The sequence below is a fragment of the Pinus tabuliformis genome, chromosome 1_2, assembly GCF_031772625.1.
Source record: "Pinus tabuliformis cultivar Carrire ecotype Pingquan chromosome 1_2, CPIR1, whole genome shotgun sequence".
Taxonomy (NCBI): Eukaryota; Viridiplantae; Streptophyta; class Pinopsida; order Pinales; family Pinaceae; genus Pinus; species Pinus tabuliformis.
Window position 1 is genome coordinate 67,948,285 of NC_142298.1, and position 15,049 is coordinate 67,963,333.

The window sequence follows — 15,049 nt, forward strand, 5'->3', positions numbered from 1 at the left end:
CAAAGTTGGGGATCAAGAGATAATTTTCAACTAAATGTTGTCAAATTACACTTTAAAATATGGCCAAAAGAATGAAGAACTTCCTAAAATTATAACTAGAAGAAAGTTGAAACCATCTTGATGAAGGGAGTAAATACATCCTTGGCAACTTGATAATTGTCTTCAAAGTCACTTCCTCTATGCCTTAGATTGCCCTATCCTGTTTGTTTTCTTTTCAAACAAACGGTCAAGTCTTAAAATTCTAGTAAAACATGTTGCCACGTAGCACTTGTTACCCCTCATTTCAGCAGGGGTACCTATATGCATTTTTTTATTTGGCAGCACCATTGTAAGCCCAGCTAATGCAAGTGAAAGCCTTGTAGGCCAAGTGATGCTTTGTATTGTGATGTCCTAGGCCTATTATGGTTGGCCATGCCTGGTCCGCTTAGACTCCACCCCAAGGAGGAGGCCCACCAAGCATATTTACAAGGTCTGTTCACATGTGTCAACAAATTAATGAAAAGCCTTCCTTGGGCATAATGGTATTGCTGCATATTATATGTGTTACATTTTTGTTCTCTGTATTGAGATTTGTGATAATTTTATATGAATGTGTAGCCATCTTTAGGGTTTAGAATCTCCGACTCTAACCATTTAGTTGTTGGAGTATTTACAACCCGCAGTATAGACCTTTGTGCTAACCTTTGCTGCAGAAAGACACCAACAAACTGGCAACTCCATTGGGGAACTGAATACTTCAGGTCCTAGGTTGTGATCTGTAAGGATTTCTAACTTTCTTGCTCCGATCATTATTGTTGATTTTGTAGCTTTGGAAGGTCTTCCACATAGGCTAGTGTCTTGCATGCAGAAGGAGAAGTCCTCTTTAGGTGGTTGTTTGAGAGGAACAACTAATATGATTTATTTTCTAACTTAGGAAGAGCACATTAATTAATTTAATTGATTAATGTTGGGTAATTGAGCAAATTTAAGTGACTTAAATCTAATCTCAGACATTGATCTAAGTGGGTTAGCATTTAATCCTAGTCATCTATCACTTTGGAGATTGAGGATTAGCGATATTGCTCAATTTGAAATTATAAAACGAGCCTAAAGAAGACGATGAAGAAACAATCATTTGGAGAGATTCCAGCAGGCTTGTGTGAGTTCATCGCAGACTTGAAAGGCTGAAGAAACAGGAAAAAGTGCTGCAGAAATTTACCAAGGCACAGGGACAGCAGTTTGTCGCACATGGGAAAGGGGCCGAGAAAGTTCTGAAGTGCGGGAAGTGTGGGACAGTGGGACGTGTGGGAGAGAGAAGCTACTGCTGCTGGGAAATTTCAGAAAAATTCCAGGTTATTTTTTTGCTGTAATTTTCGGTATTTCTGATGGCCAATTTCCTTGGAAAGGGAGCCCTTAATTTTTATTAGAAGAATTTAATGAAGAAAAATTTGGAGGGGAGATTTATTGTGTTTTGTGTGGCTGTTTTGTGACTCATTTTCTGAATAATTCTGCTGCACAATTTTTGAGTTAAAAGTACCAGAGTATCTCTGTTTTACAGTTTTCAAAATTTATTTTACAACAGAAAATTAATTTGCTAGCAAAAATATTTGATGGGAATAAAACAGCTATAAGAAACAAAAATCTGAACCTGGCACTTAGAAATTAGCAATCACTTCTATTTTTTTATCATTTTTAGATCTTTTGGTACCTTTTTGCCTTTGCCAGATATTTTATAGAACACAGGTCTCAGAGAAGCAACAAACGACAACTCTGGAGCAGAACCTGAAAAACCGAAGTCTCAGGCACCCAGCACACCTTCTCATTATTTTTCTGACTCCCAACACACTAAAAGGTTCAAAAACTACCTTACCAAAATTTTCTGAAAATTTAAATTTTTTTCTGTTTTTTCCTGCCGTCTGTTTGCCGTAGGATTTAGGGCCTCCTTTTCACAGTAAGACCACTGCAAACCTAGATCATTTTAGCTCCTAATCTCAGGAAAAAGAAAGAGCCCCCTAGACGGATTCAAGTACTTCTCCATCAGGCCAGATTTTAGGGGCTGTATAAGGAGTTTGTTGCTGTACACTGGTAGAAACCCAGTAACTGTATTTTTCAGATATGTTCAACTACTTCTTCCTTAGGCCAGATTTTAGGGCCTGTATAAGGAGTTTGTTGCTGTACACTGGTAGAAACCCAGTACCTGTATTTTTCAGATATGTTCAACTACTTCTTCCTTACAGTTTATGAGATAAAAACATCTCCTTTTGACTAGTATTGATATCCTTGATTAGCATTGGATCCCCATTCGTTATAGGTCTATTAGAGGTCCACTAACAGCCCAGAACCACTGTTTTCTTGCTGTTATCTCTGCAGAAAAAGTTGGCTGTAGGTTAATGACTTAGATGCAATCATTATTCTTGGTTGTTCCCTACCCATTTCAGCCTCCTTTTTACCCTCTTTTTTACCTCCTTTTTGCTTGCATGAAACCCTCAAAGGATAGGCAATTTCTTTGATTAATGGTGAATGCTTGTTACTATTCATTTACAGCACTATATTTATTATTTTTCAATAGTTAATTACCTTTAATTTCAATGCAAAGCACTTTTATTTTCAGTTGCAACACAGTTCACTTGCACACAAGTGCACACCACTAAGTTAACACTTGGTTCATGACCCAAAGTAGAGCCCTTGAAATCAACCTTAATCTAAAACATTTATTAAACCCACTTGGGCACCAAAACAATCTATTAGTTAGCTTATGGCCAGTGGGATGGGCATCCGAATAACACCCATTGGTCAATATACATTAAGACATAGAGGTTGACTTTAACAGCTTAAAATCCTTCACCATCCAGTGGTACAAACTGGTGCACAAAAGAAACAAATAAAGGGGTTACGGCTTAGATTACAGATACTAGCTGTTCCCCTTGAGGCTCCCAATTCTTGGTCAGAAATCAGATTCCAAAGTTGACACCAAGAAGTTGAGATTCTCTCGCCCCCACTAGATGGATTTCATCACCTGTCGACCGCAAGGGTAAACATCTCTGATACCTTCACTCAGCCTTATCAATCGTGATTACTCAGCACCTAGGCTGTTTGAAGGCCATTTTAAAACAGTCTGGGGCTTGTTTAAGGAGTAGTTGATCTGTTAGACGAGTCTTTTTCTTTCATAGGACAAGGGTGCTTAGTTAGATTAGCATAGCAATCACACAACAAAACCATATTGCACCAGCTATGCACGTAGTTTCTCCCTGATATTAGTTAATTTGATTCACTTCCTTATCCCGTTAGCCTCCTCGATTCAACCCAGTTTCATTGCGCACACTCTGTCAAAACACCATAGCTTTTATCAAGCGCCAGTCCTGAAGATTGAGACACCTACACCCTTCAATTTCCTCTCTAATGATTAGTTACACCTACATGACAAGTTAGAGTCCCTCCCCCTAGCCCACCTTCAGGCTCCAGCTCATTTTATTCATCTAGTAGTTCATCTTCCTCTAGTTCCACCCAACCCCAACCTGCTACCAATAGGGAAGGTGTCAACCCCAGCAATGTTGAATTTCCATGACCCTAGTGCTAGGATAGAATCATAAAATCCCTGATGCTACCAAACCAAGAATCTCAACAATAGCTACTTTGCACAGCAGAATATAAATAGCAGTAAATCACACATGCACAAGTATAGACAACTTTTTACAAAATACTGTACAAATATGTACAACAACCCAATCTTCGTTATATTAAACCGAGTAATACAACAGTCTAGGGATCCCGCACTACAGATAATGTCCCTCAATTATCCACAAATACAAGAATACAAGATACAATGACAATCTCACTTCTCTAGTGTACAATCATAGGATCTATGTTGTATCTTGTCCTGCCGGTCCTTCGTTTCCCTTCTACTCTCTAGCTGCCCCTTACTCCATCAAGAGACAACACATAGAGACACCAGGAGGGCTGCCACCTATCACTGCTGCAAGTCACTTCTGCTACAGTGAACACGGGCTGATCCAATCTACTTTTATAGGCTGGCCAATACCTGAGCTCCAATTTTCCAATCTCGTAGTTTATTTCGTCCATCAAAAAGCTACACATTAGGCTAGAACAACTTCACCCGACCTTCAGCTGTCAAGCTCTCTTTATGACTGCTTGTCAAGGGCTACTTTGGGCTACCAACACGCTGCCCTCCACCAGTCCAATGATGCCCAATCTAATCACTGTAGGATCTGCTCCTAGAATAGGCTTCCAACCACCACTTCAAGCCTTCCAATTGGCTCCCACAGGCTGCAACAAATCTTTCCACACTAGGACACCACCCAACTAGCAACAATTCAACATAAGATCAACACAAACACGCCTCAAGTCTGGTCCAATACTGCTGTAGGTTACGCTTCCTGGTTAGGCTTGACTTTAGGAGCTAATTCCTATAAGTTAGAGTGAATTCCTAAGATTTAGGACGAGTTCCTATAATTTAGGATGAGTTCCTAAAAGTTAGGATGAGTTATGAAGTAGTTCACTAATGTGCAAAAGTGGAAAGCCGAGTTTCTTGTCTTCTAGTGCGAGTTAATTTGGTAAAAGGACAAGTGACTGAATCTCAAGTTCTAGAATTGAGATGAGACGAGTTGCATGAGTTAATTTAACTCAGTTAACTCATCAATCACAATCAATTCCTAAAATATAATTTGCCAGATTTAGCCATTCGAATTGCTTATAAGGAAGAGCGAAGGCACAATTGTAATCATTCTTCTTGAGCACACATATTGTGTGAGAGCTTCTGAGAGAGCAGAACAAGAAGCTTGTATGTGAGCTGATAGACAGCAATTTTCCTTGGGAATTGCGCTAGGAAATAGGAAGAAATTCTTATTAAATAGGAGCAGCCTATGCGCTAAGATTTACGAGGATTTGTGCTAGGAAATAGGCCTCCAAGATTGCAGGAAAGGAGATCAGGGTCTTGCAGGTGTTTAATCTTATAGTACAAACAGAGGAAATCAGATTGGTTTCTATTAAAACACAATTGTATTGTGAGAGATTTATTGCTCAATATTCTATCAATAAAATTCTCAAGTGTTAAAATTGGCAACTAGGGCCAAACTCCATGTGGGTCATATTATTTATGGCAGCTGATATTTTTAGTGGATCCCTCTCATTGAGAAGTGTAGGATTGATCTAAAGATCATCCGATTCCGATAAGTATTTATGAAGTTATGAGTTTATTTATGTTATGGACAAATTGTTAAGTCGGCCAACAACTTATGTAGGCTCAGAAGCCCAACAGTCATGTCTATTCAACCTCTACGTTTTAGTATAAATAGAAGAGGACTGCAAGTCATTTCCACACACACTTGGATCTCTTCCTCTCTCTGCTTGTCTTTGGGTTTTAGTAGGAGGCGAGATCCTAAGGAAAAGCAAAAAATCTAGAACTGTCGGAATAGCCGAAAAAGTCGGGAACGCTGGAACTACCGGAAAAGTGGAATTGCTGGAAAAGTCAGAACTGCCAGAAAAGCCGGAAAATCCGGAAAAGTTGGAACTACCGGAAAAGCCGAAACTGCCGGAAAAGCCAGAACTGCTGGAAAAGCCGAAACTACCAGAAAAGCAGGAACTACCGGGGACTGCCGAAACAACCGGAGCATCTGTCTCCGAAGGAAGGCAGCATGATGTATGAGATCATGGGCAGCATAATAAGCAGCATGATGATATGAGCATGGGCAACATAATGATGCATGATGATATGAGCATGGGCAACATAATGATGAATGAGATCATGAGCATGGGTAGCTTAATGATGAATAAGACCATGGAAGATGCAGCATAATAAGCAGCATGAAGATGAGAGCAGCTCAGTCATCAAGGTTGAACACATGTGACAGTACAGCAAGGTGTCACACGGTAATGTGCAGCAAATAGACGAGATGTAGCACTATGATAGGTGAACGAGTCACCTTAAAGAATCAGTTGAAGCAATATGTCTTCAACTGATCTCATGACGATATCAAAAGTCAAAGTGATTGACTTCTATTGTAAATGTACTATCTCTCTCACTTTCTCTACTGAACTTTGAAGAACATAAAAGAAGAATTGATCAAAGGTTTCCCCACATTGTGGGGTTTGTCCCTGGCTAGCGCCACATCTTGTGTCCTCTTGTCTTGGCTTGTCTTCTGCGATTTATATTTATGTTCTATCTGCGATTTACTTCATGCCGATGTGATTGTAATGTGGAAAAGAAATTGAAATAAATTGCTCTAGCATAGAACATACCCAAAGTTAACATGGTATCAGAGATGAGGTGAAGACAATGCCCAAGCAAGAGTGAAAGAGCAATCATGGAAGGGGTTCCTCATAATTCACCCAGGGTGAAGTCAAAGTAAATAATATTATCAGAATGGCGCAACGGAAGTTTCTGATGGCCCATCTTTATTGGGAAGTTCGGATCTAAAGATGGAAGGAAAGGCGGATGCCTTGGTTGCAATAAGTTCGGCCATTATGCGAAGGAGTGTCTGAATGGCAGAGACACTTCTCTTGATAAAGATAAAACAAATCATTCCAGGGTCAAGGGAATGACAGGTAATACAGCTCATCAAGGAGAAATGGTCGACTCTTCAAAGAAAGCAAGGAACCCCCGGCACTTCATAGGACAGATAATCATGGGATTATACTTGGAGCCGATACCACCTATCCTGGAAAGGGTGTAGGGAATGTTACCCCTAAATTGAATAAGGGTAACTCGATTCATTTACAAAATCTTTTTTATGTACCTGATCGCAAGAAGAACCTGATGTCCATCTCAAAATGGAAGTCAAAGGTTTCAGAGTGGCACTCATCGATGGAAAGGTACGTAGATTTTTCAAAGATGTTTTTGAGTACAGGGTTTGCAGGAAGTCCACTGGGGACCATGTCCATTAACACAGCACCGGAGGTCTGTGTGTCAGATGGTGACAGGGATGCCTGAATTCAAAAAGAGCATGAAGGTACATGTCTGAGATGTACCGAAATAAAATCTTACAAGGGGACCATTCCCCTCATGTAGCAGGTCCACAGGTTTGGAACAACCCGTGGAGTTTGAGATTCATGAATGGGAATCTCATGTATACAAATGGAAGAAAGCCCTCTATGGCTTGGAGCAAAACACCCCGGGCGTAGTATGAGAGGATTGATAGCTGTTTGATGACGCTGAGATTCACTAGGAGTGAAACCGATCCATACCATTACCCGAAGGTTGTGAATGATAGACCTCTCATACTGGCACCTCATAAGGACGACCTATTTTTGACAGGTGCAGACCCTCTCACTTGCAGAAGTAAGAGGGAGTTGGATTCCGAATGCGGAATGATAAACTGCAACCCTGTGACTACCTCGAGGATATTAACTTTCAGAAGTTATATGTTAGTAATGTCGGACCAGATTTGGGAAATGCCTCTGAGTTTCTTAAACTCAATCATGTTGATGTTCTTGGTGAACTTCCGTCCGGACATATGTTTTGCAGTTAGCATGGTGAGCTCATATTTGGTTGAGCATCACTGGATTGGTGCCAAGAATCCTCTGAGATATCTTCAAGGCACAATCTCTCATGGATTGAGATACACTGCCGAAAATATGAAAGTTGCATGATTATTCAAATGCTAACTGGGCAAGCAGTGTGGAGGATCACTAAATCACTTCTCAATGCTGGTTCTCTTTGGATTCTGCTTCAATATCATCGATGAGCAGGAAGCAGAAATCAGTAGTTATAAGTATCGCCGAGACCGGATACAGAACTACGAGTATGACCTCGTATGAAGTTGCCTGGTTGTGGAAACTCTTCAGTGAGTACACATGATGAATACCACTGTGATTCTCTGTGACAACCAAAGGTAGGATTCGATTATTGAGGAATCTCGTATTCAATGATTGCTCCAGCAGATAGACATCAGATACTGCCTTATCTGGGATATGGTAAAGTCGATGAGCAAGGAGGCTCCATCGCACTGAGATGATGTACAGGTCACTACACTTTGTCAGAGCCCCGGGGAAAAATCAAATTTGTGATTTTCCCGAACTACTTGGAGTCATCGTGAGACCCTTGTAAAAGGGTCCTGCATGTTGCATACATTGAGCTCTGGGAGCTCTAGGGCTTGCGGTTCTCACTGGAGCAACATACGACCACAGGGTGACTCACCCTCCCCTGGTGGTGCGCATTGGGACAGGATGATTCGCTCTCCTATGTAGCAGGATGATTAATTCTCCTGTGAGGTCTGGATGATGTGTTCTCCATGACGATTGTGTAGCAGGATGATTAATTCTCCTGTAAGGTCTGGATGATGTGTTCTCCATGACGATTGTGTAGCAGGATGATTAGTTCTCCTGTGAGGTCTGGATGATGTGTTCTCCATGAAGATTGTGTAGCAGGATGATTAGTTCTCCTGCGAGATCTGGATGATGTGTTCTCCATGACGATTGTGTAGCAGGATGATTAGTTCCCCTGTAAGGCCTAGATGATGTGTTTTCCACGGCGATTGTGTAGCAGGATGATTAGTTCTCTTGTGAGGACAAGATTGATTAAGTTCTCCTGTCGAGGCATCCTACCCATGCAGTCTGGGACTCATGGGAAGTACCTCTCATTTGATCAATCAGCAGGGAAATGAGGATAGGAACCATAGTAGTACCGATGTACGCATCGTTGTATCTACCGTACTCCCTATGCTAGGATAACCTTCATTGATCTGGGAACAATGAGATTGGTCTGGGACCAGTGGTACATACTCTGACACTGACTTCGAGTCAGTAGAGTACTGGTCTGGGACCAGTGGTAGGAGTTGTACCCACTATGACACTGACTTCGGGTCGGTTGAGGACTAGTCTAGGACCAGTGGTACATACTCTGAGACTGACTTCAAGTCAGTAGAGTACTGGTCTGGAACCAGTGGTAGGAGTTGTACCCACTATGACACTGACTTCGGGTCGGTTGAGGATTGGTCTGGGACCAGTGGTACATACTCTAAGACTGACTTCGAGTCAGTAGAGTACTGGTCTGGGACCAGTGGTAGGAGTTGTACCTACTATGACACTGACTTCGGGTTGGTTAAGGACTGGTCTAGGACCAATGATACACACTCTGAGACTAACTTCGGGTCGGTTGAGGATTGGTCTAGGAACAGTGGTACACACTCTGAGACTGACTTCGGGTCCGTGGAGAATGGTATGACACATTCTCGATCAATTCTTCTTATTCATGGTTCAACAGAGCTAAGTTGAGCAGAACAAAGCCAGCAAAGTAGAGCTGAGCAGAGCATAGCAGAGACAGCAAAGCTGGGCATAACTGAGCCAACAGAGCTGAGCAGAGCTAAGCAGAGCAGAGCATAGCAGAGCCAGCAGAGCTAAGCAGAGCAGAGCAGAGCTAGCAGAGTTGAGCTGAGTTGAGCAGAGCAGTGCAGGGCATTGATGGCAAAGATAGTATAGTTGGACATATGGATCAGCGGATGGAGTTCTCCCTAGTTGAGAGGGAGTGTTAAAATTGACAACTAGGGCCAAACTCCATGTGGTCATATTATTTATGGCAGCTGATATTTTTATTGGATCCCTCTCATTGAGAGGTTTAGAATTGATCTAAAGATCATCCGATTCCGATAAGTATTTATGAAGTTATGAATTTATTTATGTTATGGACAAATTGTTAAATCGGCCAGCAACTTATGTAGGCTCAGAAGCCCAACAATTATGTCTATTCAACCTCTAAATTTTAGTATAAATAGAAGAGGACTTCAAGTCATTTCCACACACACTTGGATCTCTTCCTCTCTCTACTTGTCTTTGGGTTTTAGTAGGAGGAGAGATCCTAAGGAAAAGCCGGAAAAGCCAGAACTGCCAAAATAGCCAAAAAAGCTGGAAAAGCTAGAACTGTCGAAAAAGCTGGAAAAGCCGGAAAAGCCAGAATAGCCAGAAAAGTCGGAATAGCAGAAATAGTTGGCACTGCCAGAAAAGTCAGAACTGCCGGAAAAGCCGAAATAGCCGGAAAAAGCCAAAAAAGCTAGAACTGCCGAAAAAACCGGAACTGTCGGAAAAGCCAAAACTGCTAGAAAAGTCGGAACTGTCGAAAAAGCTGGAAATGCCGAAACTGTCGGAACTGTTGGAAAAGTCGAAACTGTCGGAAAAGCCAGAAAAGCAGGAACTACCGGGAACTACCGAAACAGCCGAAGCATCTGTCTCCGAAGGAAGGCAGCATGATGTATGAGATCATGGGCAGCATAATAAGCAGCATGATGATATGAGCATGGGCAACACACTGATGCATGATGATATGAAGCAATGTCTTCAACTAATCTCATGACGATATCAAAAGTCAAAGTGATTGACTTCTATTGTAAATGTACTATCTCTCTCACTTTCTCTGCTGAACTTTGAAGAACATAAAAGAAGAATTGATCAAGGGTTTCCCCACATTGTGGGGTTTGTCCCTGGCTAGCGCCACATCTTGTGTGTCCTCTTGTCTTGGCTTGTCTTGTGCGATTTATATTTATGTTCTATCCGCAGTTTACTTTATGCTGATGTAATTGCTAATGTGGAAAAGAAATTGAAATAAATTGCTCTAGCATAGAACATACCTAAAGTTAACATCAAGCAAGTAGAGGGTTTTCCCAGTTGGATTCCCTAAAAAATTGTGTTGTTGAATTGTGTGATTGTGTATTTATTTCTGTTCCTATTCCACTGCAAAATTAGTAGAGAAATTCTGTGTCTATATGGAAAGAAATTGGTTTTAGATTGTATTAGCGGTTGCAGAGTTTAGTGGATTTTCTACAAGAAAGGTATTGTATTGCCATTAGTGTCGACAATAGCTCCAATTCTAGAGTAATGTCACTCAAGACGTACTTCATAATTTTCATAATGATTTCCCTCTAATTTCCAATACATCTCAACTATGGGGCATTGAATGTTGTGGTTTTACCATAAGCAAGTTTATTACTAGTATGTTAGAAGTTTTAATTATAATCTTTTTGTTTTCTTTTATCAAAATTAGCAATGTTTTCCCCCATCCATTTTATACATTTATTTTCCCATGTTTGCCTCTCACAAGCTAGTCTGCCCCACAAGACGGCTATTGATTAATGGGAGCCATCATCACTGTTAAGTCAGGACAGGTGCTTACAGATTCCTATAAAAAGTGTATAGAAGTGCCCACCTTTTTATAGATGGTGGTTAGTAACTTAGTACTCACCACTTAGTTAAAGGAAGCTTATTCAAGTTTCCATTTGTATAATAGTTTCTGTTTTAGTTAATGGAAGATTATTCATGTTTCCATTTGTACAATAGTTTCTGTTTTAGTTAATGGAAGATTATTCATGTTTCCATTTGTATATTAGTTTCTGTTTTGCCCTTCTAATGTACATGTCCGAAATCAGAGTATCAGTGGTAAGGCTCATCTTTTCTTGTACCAGTTTTCTGCCTAGAAAAATATTTGTATGCAAGCTAAACAAAATATTCAAGGCCAGTTAGTCAATGCAGTCCAAGGCAACCAGGCATGGATTCAACAGGTCTGATCACAGCATGTTCCCACTGGTATACATTAGTAACCTTTTTGGGAATTACAAATGAAAATTTTTCCTTTGTTACCTTCCTCAACTTCTGGCTTCCTTGTACCAGGAAAATACTCCGCTGGCATAAAAATATGTTGTTCAATGTGAAAATCAATTTCAAGCATCTCTAGCAGATTATTGTTTGTCATCACAATAAAAACTTACAACAACATGCTAGAAAACAGCAATCCCTTATTAATATTTGAAACATAATTTATCCATATAATGCAGTTATTCAGAAACGGGTGATCGAAGAACGTGAATGCTTATCGAGATCTCCAGAAAATGCTTATAGTTTGTCCTTAAAGTGCAGAACCGGGCCACATGACTCAGAGAAACCAATGTCTGACCTGCTTTGCCTTGGCCTCCGCCTCCATACGAACTGCATCAGCATGCTTGTACAAATGCTCTGTTGTCTGCTTCGTTCTGCATGCGCCAGGGTGCCATCTCTTCCAAAATCAGGGCCTCCTTTTGTAGCATGTCTGTGCCTTGACATATACAATATGTCTCAGCCTATCAAAAAAACTTTAATACAACATTCTACTACCCACTTGTTCATGGCTAGGACAGATGCAAAGTGAACTACCTGGTTTTAAGGTCTTCAGTCATTCCTTTAAGCTCGCTTGCTTTTTCTTTAAGCTCTTTAATTGATTTTTGTAGTTCCGGGTTGCTGCAAACACAAATACAAACCTAAATATGAGCAAGAATTTGAATTTTTCCCAAAACAATAAACAGTGGCATTCAGAATCTCTAATTTTTCACCATAAACTAATTCAAAATAGTTTACAATCACCCACAGAGCATACATAGATAACAGGTAGATAAAACAATAAACAGTGGCATTCAGAATCTCTAATTTTTCACCATAAACTAATTCAAAATAGTTTACAATCACCCAAAGAGCATAGATAACAGGTAGATAAGATAAGATAAGATAATTTTATTGATGTCCAACAAATGACCACAAAAGTAGGTCAATGGAACTAAAAGTGTACAATTAGTGTAACAGATAGTGGGAGTGCAGAAGCGGCTCTTATAGCTACATGAACAGAAACAGGAAAAGATCTAGGATCTAAAGACTAAGAACAAAGATGCAAAGAGCTATAAGATTAGCCTCAAAAAGGAAAAATTCAGAGATATAAAATGAGTACATAAGCAAAATCTCATCAAGAACATGTCATCGAGTGGCACCATTGCTGAGAGAGAGGGCAGAGAAGAAGTCATTGCCACATCCAAGTCCTTAATCATATTGATGGGGCCAATGCACTGTACAGACAATTCAACAGGATGTACTTCAATGAGCATGAACCGCACAACACACATTTTGCAAAGAGGTGTAGAAAGGTGAACACAATAGAATGCATTTTCTGAGAATAAAACCATCAATGCGGCAAAGGTCTGCGTAGGTCACACAACAATTAGTCAGTGATATCCTACAGAATAGTACATCAGGGTTCAAGGAGTTCCAAAAAGAGGAACGGAGACTTAAAGTGCCTAAATTTCACCACTTGGAAAAATGTATATAATGCAGAAACGAAACACAGAAAAGTTTATAGGGACAACTTCTCCAGATGGGTAAAGTTGATAGTCTCCTTGATTGCCGATTATTAAAATAGCTATTTCCTGTCTCAAAATCCCAATTTTAAGTGTTAGCCAATTCAATACATTCCGTTACCTACATGAACAAACTACGCTTCTCATTTTATGAACTTGATATGTCAGGCAGACACAATACATATATTATCAACTATTTTAATCTATTGAACTTCCCAGGGCTTTCATTCACCCTGGACTCCATTGTCTATTAAAGTTCCCAAGGTTTTCGTTCACACAGGATTCCAGTTTATGGCTGCTCCAAGCAGTGCACAGGTGAGTTTATCGATACATTAATACTGAATTCATTGTACATAATATTTCCTGAAGTCTAAAGTGCATTGAATATTATCTTTTGCAAGAGGCAAAAACTTAAGCATACGAACCTTTTCACTTCCCCCTTCACGCGCTTTGAGAACTCGTTAAAAACGCTCATATGCCGAGCATTGAAACGACTTTGCACAGTAAATGGGGACGGTCGATAGCTCACACTCTGCAAATAGACGAAAAGCATTCGTACCATCAACTTTGCCGCGTAACATTGACTATAAAAAATATATATTTAAGCTATTCTTATAAGAAAATAACAACGGGGAAGATGCATGTCGCAACAAAAACTGTGGAGACCAGTTACGATTTTTTTTCGGATTTTTTTCGAATTGTCTTTCTCAAGGAGACAAATAAAAATCTAAACAAAAATTAAATTCAAAATATTGCAATATGGAGATTTCTGATGTCGCAACGAGACATGTAAACAGCTGAAAGCACAATAAAAAGATATCAAGAATTTGAAGCGTTGATCAAACCTGTTGCCGTAAGCGATAAATAGAGAAAATCTGCTTAGACGACTGCATAATATTGCGACTTAACATTCTGCTTCCCATACTCCACCGCCTTCAGAATGAACTCGAACTGCAATCGTTTTAGCGAATATAGGCAATTCAAGATTCCAAAAGGCAAATAAGCCGTTTCGAAGCCAAATCCACTGCTGAAAAATCAAGTGGTCTGGACGGCTAGATGACCCAGAGTCGCCAAGTAATGGAAGCCAAAAAAAAATAACCAGAGAAATCTTGTTTATTTAAGAGCAGAAGGGATGTATTTAGGAGCAGGCAAGGGTTTTGAGGTAGGGTTTGAAGACGGACCCTGCCTTGTTTGAATGTGCAAAGGATTTTCTATAACCCTTTTATGCCTTAAATTCTAAACTTGGAGAACAAGTATGCTAGATTTTGCTTGTAAAATAGGAATAGAATGTTTGCATGGAGAACTCTTTGTTATCCTTCCTTAATCTTTGGACCATATGAATTCCACCTATTTTATATATTAACATTTTTCTTCATGTTAATATTTTTTATTAGAAAATAAATTTAAATGATGGAAGTTTAACATTTTAAAAGGAACTTAATATTTTTTATTAGAAAACAAAAAACAAATAATTTTAAACCATGGAAGATTCGTTTTCTATTAAAAGTTGGGATATTTGTATTTATAGCTTGTTTAGGAAGTTGTTGGGTGTGTGATCTTTTTTACCTGATTTATATGAATAACAATTTTTGTCTTTATTTTGGTTTTAGATTATGGTGGTTTTGCTCATAATTTACTAAATTCAGAAAATTCAGTGTAAGAAAATTCAGTGAAAGTATTGAGTGAAAGAAAATATGGTTGTATTTTAATAGAAGGTTAATAAATTGGGATTTATAAATGTTAAAGCATATATATTGTACGTTAACATTTCAAAGATAATATATTGAAAAAAAATTGTTGTTCTTCTCAATTTTGAATTTACATGATAAAATGTTTGTCTTAATGTATTTGTTCCCATCAAATTTTTTATGTTTGATTTAGAATATGTTTGTAAAAATCATATATGCAAGGTTGAAACCTATATAGATTAGAGCGACTATTTGTCCGCCAGTAACATCATTGTATTCAATTTG

At 39.4% G+C, this 15,049-nt stretch overlaps 1 protein-coding gene across 2 annotated transcripts in view; it reads right to left on the minus strand.

The window, feature by feature from the left end:
• Positions 1 to 14,358, minus strand: part of TIM44-2 (translocase inner membrane subunit 44-2) — a 31,037-nt gene extending 16,679 nt beyond the window's left edge. Inside the window, exons 1-4 of one of the 2 annotated variants that reach the window (XM_089394720.1) lie at positions 13,922 to 14,358; positions 13,502 to 13,608; positions 12,109 to 12,192; positions 11,873 to 11,948 (exon numbers count right to left, since the gene is read on the minus strand). In XM_089394720.1, the coding sequence (XP_089250846.1) occupies positions 11,873 to 11,948; positions 12,109 to 12,192; positions 13,502 to 13,608; positions 13,922 to 13,999 (345 nt within the window). In that variant the 5' untranslated portion in view covers positions 14,000 to 14,358. The remainder of the gene's footprint in view (positions 1 to 11,872; positions 11,949 to 12,108; positions 12,193 to 13,501; positions 13,609 to 13,921) is intronic. The other variant, XM_089394719.1, reaches the window with a different exon arrangement.
• Between the last annotated feature and the right edge of the window lie 691 nt (positions 14,359 to 15,049).